The sequence below is a fragment of the Pelmatolapia mariae genome, linkage group LG15, assembly GCF_036321145.2.
Source record: "Pelmatolapia mariae isolate MD_Pm_ZW linkage group LG15, Pm_UMD_F_2, whole genome shotgun sequence".
Classification (NCBI taxonomy): domain Eukaryota; kingdom Metazoa; phylum Chordata; class Actinopteri; order Cichliformes; family Cichlidae; genus Pelmatolapia; species Pelmatolapia mariae.
Window position 1 is genome coordinate 1,359,256 of NC_086240.1, and position 3,670 is coordinate 1,362,925.

The 3,670-nt window shown below is 41.9% G+C and overlaps 1 protein-coding gene across 1 annotated transcript; it reads left to right on the plus strand.

The window, feature by feature from the left end:
• Positions 1-1,339: 1,339 nt before the first annotated feature.
• On the plus strand, positions 1,340-2,922 carry LOC134643440 (alpha-1-antitrypsin homolog). Its single transcript, XM_063495802.1, has 4 exons — positions 1,340-1,967; positions 2,137-2,407; positions 2,498-2,645; positions 2,734-2,922. The coding sequence occupies exons 1-4, from the start codon at positions 1,352-1,354 to the stop codon at positions 2,920-2,922; spliced, it is 1,224 nt and encodes a 407-aa protein (XP_063351872.1). The 5' UTR covers positions 1,340-1,351.
• The last annotated feature ends 748 nt before the right edge of the window (positions 2,923-3,670 follow it).

The following is a 3,670-nucleotide window of genomic DNA, read 5'->3' on the forward strand; positions in this document are numbered from 1 at the left end:
CTGGATAGCAATGATTTGGAGCCAACCAGGAGAAGTTCTGTAGTACACACTAAACAAAAACAAACAAACAAACAAACAAACATGCAAAGCGTAGCAAGAAACAGGAAGCTGTCAGCTCATGTAAAACACTGGTAGCACAAAATCCTGAAAAGGTAAGTTTGAACTTGTTAAACTGAAAGTGAACAAAGGTCAAATCAAAGCTCCATAACTACTGTGTTTGTCTCCATTTTACCAAAGGACGCGCTCTGTGAGATTGTCAGCAAGGTTCGAGCTACTTTTCCAGGCAACCTTATTGTCCTCCATTACCAGTTAAATCTGTCATTTTTTAAAACCAGTTGAAGATTTGTAACATTGTCTTCATGTTTAACTGATTATTGCATCACACCCTTCTTTAGCTAAATGCTTTTCACGCCACCTTTGTCTGTGAAAAAGCTTCAGTGGTTTTTTTCCTTACTGTCCTCAATTATTTATTAACTTAATTTATCGATAGAAGAGACAAGAGTTCAAACTGATAATGTGTAAGAGCACCCGCTGCATGGCCACAAACTACCTCAAACTGTTATATGAAGACACATTTCAACGTGTTACTGCAATCATGCAGATCTATGTGTTTTTTTTATATTAAAAAAGTCATTTAGTCTGCACCACATTTTTATGGAAGATGTGAGATCATAGAATTTAAATGACAAACTGATAACAGTTGGTCGTCTGCTGTCTAATCATAACTAACTGGCACGTTCTAGATTTTAAAATCAACTTTGCTCAATTTATCATCAGTATTTATGCATGCTAAGAATACGTGTAAATGCAATTAATAGATCCTCCCTTTATTTTAATGTATTGCTTCCAAAATGCATTTTCACGTGAAAATTACGCACTAAGATAGAATTAACTCAACATTCACGTCTGATTTGTCAGATCCTCTCTCATGATTACTGCAAGCACAAATTGAAAAATAAAAAATAGAGTAGATGCATTCACACTCATTTTTATCAGCTGTGTTGCATCACTGAAGCTGGCTCAGCCTCTCAGCATGGGACAGAGCAGACAGATCACTCTTGGTTAATGTTTAACTGGACTGTAAGCTGAGTCTCGCTCTTGTATATAAAGACGAAGTTTCTGAGCAACCGCCTGCAGCAGAGAGGACTTTAAAGGTAAGAACATTGCTTTATTAGCTAACCACTGAATAGATTTCAGGAAACTTAAACATTATGTTTGGAAATGAAGTGCAGACAGTCCAGATCCTGCTGTCATTGTGTCCTAATTCATTTCCCACTGTTATCCCTGGAAGTGTTAACTTTTTTTTTTTTACATTTTAAATACTTGTTTTTCTCTTGACAGTGCTCTAAAGATGCGTGGTCTCTTTGCTAGTTGTGCGCTCGTTGCACTGCTCCTGGCCGTAGCCTTGGCCGACCACCACCACCACCACAGCTCTGCACACAGCGACGAGGAGCACGATAGCTGCCACAAGCTCTCTGCTCCTAATGCTGACTTTGCTGTTGTCCTCTACAAAAGTCTGAATGCCAAGACTGCTGCTGGAAACAACATCTTCTTTTCGCCACTGGGCATCTCCACTGCCCTGTCCCTGCTATCTACTGGAGCCCGCGGTGAAACCCACAGCCAGCTGTTCTCCAGCCTGGGCTACAGCACCTTAAACCAGACTCAGGTCAACGAAGCCTACAAGCATCTTTTTCACATGCTTGGAGAAAGCCAGGAGAACCAAAAGCTGGATGTTGGCAATGCTGCTGCGGTGCGCTCCGGCTTCAGTCCTCTGGAGGAGTTCTTAAATGACATCAAGCAGTACTACTCTGGTGAAATCTTTCAAGTTGACTTTACCAAACCTGAAGAGGCTGCAGCTGAAATCAACAAACACATTGCCAGCAAAACCCACGACAAGATCAAAGACATGGTGAAGGACTTGGACCCTGAAATGGCAATGGTCCTTATCAACTACGTCTACTTCAGAGGTAAGACACACGCAGACAGAACAGACAGTGTCAGCAGGTGTTTGTTCTCTGGTTCAAGGTTTTCACAGATAGAGAATAGCACAAATACATGAAACGAACAAGTCTGAAGGATGCAACATTTTCAAATAAGTACCCACTATCAATATAGGCTTGATGTGACCCGTTACAGGACAGTGGGAGAAACCTTTCGACGGTAACATAACACGCAAAGAGGAATTCCATGTGGACGGAAGCACCACAGTTGAGGTGGACATGATGAGGAAGACGGGACGCTACGACTACTACAGAGACGACGGGAACCACGCCACCATTTTGCTGCTGCCATACAAGGGCAACACCTCCATGATGATTGTTTTCCCCGATGAAGACAAAATGAATCAGGTGGAGGCTGTCATCAGCAAAGATCAACTCAGGCGCTGGCACGATTCCTTCTTCAGGACGTAAGAGAGCACCTCGTAAGTGGCTGTTTGTGGTTGCGTATATTTCTGGGACTCTTACACTGGTGTTTTTCTCTTGTATTTGTTTCTCAGTAACGTGAATCTTGGCATGCCAAAGTTTTCCATCTCTGCCAAAGCCTCCCTAGATGACACACTAAAAGAAAGTGGAATAACGGACGCTTTTGGAGACAAAGCTGATTTTTCTGGCATGTCTAATGAGGTCCCGCTCAAAGTCTCAAAGGTAGGATCGCTGAATATGACTTCATTGTTTTGTCCACTTCATGGACTCAAACGTGACATTGGCTCTTGTGTCCTGGTTCCTCCAACAGGTGTCTCACCAGGCGGTGCTAAGCGTGGATGAAACAGGAACGGAGGCTGCTGCTGCCACCACTGTAGAGATCATGCCAATGAGTCTGCCCCAAGCTATAACACTCAACAGACCCTTCCTGCTCTTCATCCTTGAGCATTCAACAAGGAGCATCCTCTTCATGGGCAAGATCAACAACCCCACAGCCTAAGGATGCCCTTAGAGAAGTGTGCGCTACATTTGTTCCATTTTCACACTGCAGCAGTAGCTCCGGGGCTTATCTTTACCTCGGGATCTTAAAATGTTGTGGAGGTGCCGCTGTAATAATAAGAACACTGGGGAAATAATGTTTAGCCAATAGTGTGATGAATATGACATCACATCTGTCATCTGTCTGTCAGCATCAAACATTTATTACTAAAAACTGAACTTGGCTAGGGGCATAGATGTCTGAACATGTAGACGCAGTTCATGAAAAAAAGAAACACAAGTCAAAGAAGCCTCTACTAACACAGCACATCAGCTTTTGTGTGGCCGATTGTGTTTTGAATTTGGTTCAACATGAAGTGAAATAAAAACTTTCCACTTTGAACACAGGCCATGTTATATTATTTCATTTTGTTTCAGTCCAGTGATCTTTGCAAATGATCATATATATATTATTCTATAATGAAGTCAGTGTCATTGCTGTAAGGCTCTTATCTGTTATTTACAGTTATGTTTAGGCAGAATTAAAAATATGATTTTTTTTTGTGTTCTTTGAATCTCACTCTGACCTGCTGATGGAGCTCAAGAGACTTATTACATTTCATCAGTCACCCGAGTATCCATAGAAGCGTTTTAATTTCAAACTTAAGGTTGAGATTAACTGGGGGATTCTTTTTAGCAGTGACACCAATGCCTGGTGAGTCATCATCAAAGATCAGTTTGCGATCAAATCACAGCCACAGAGTCCTCAT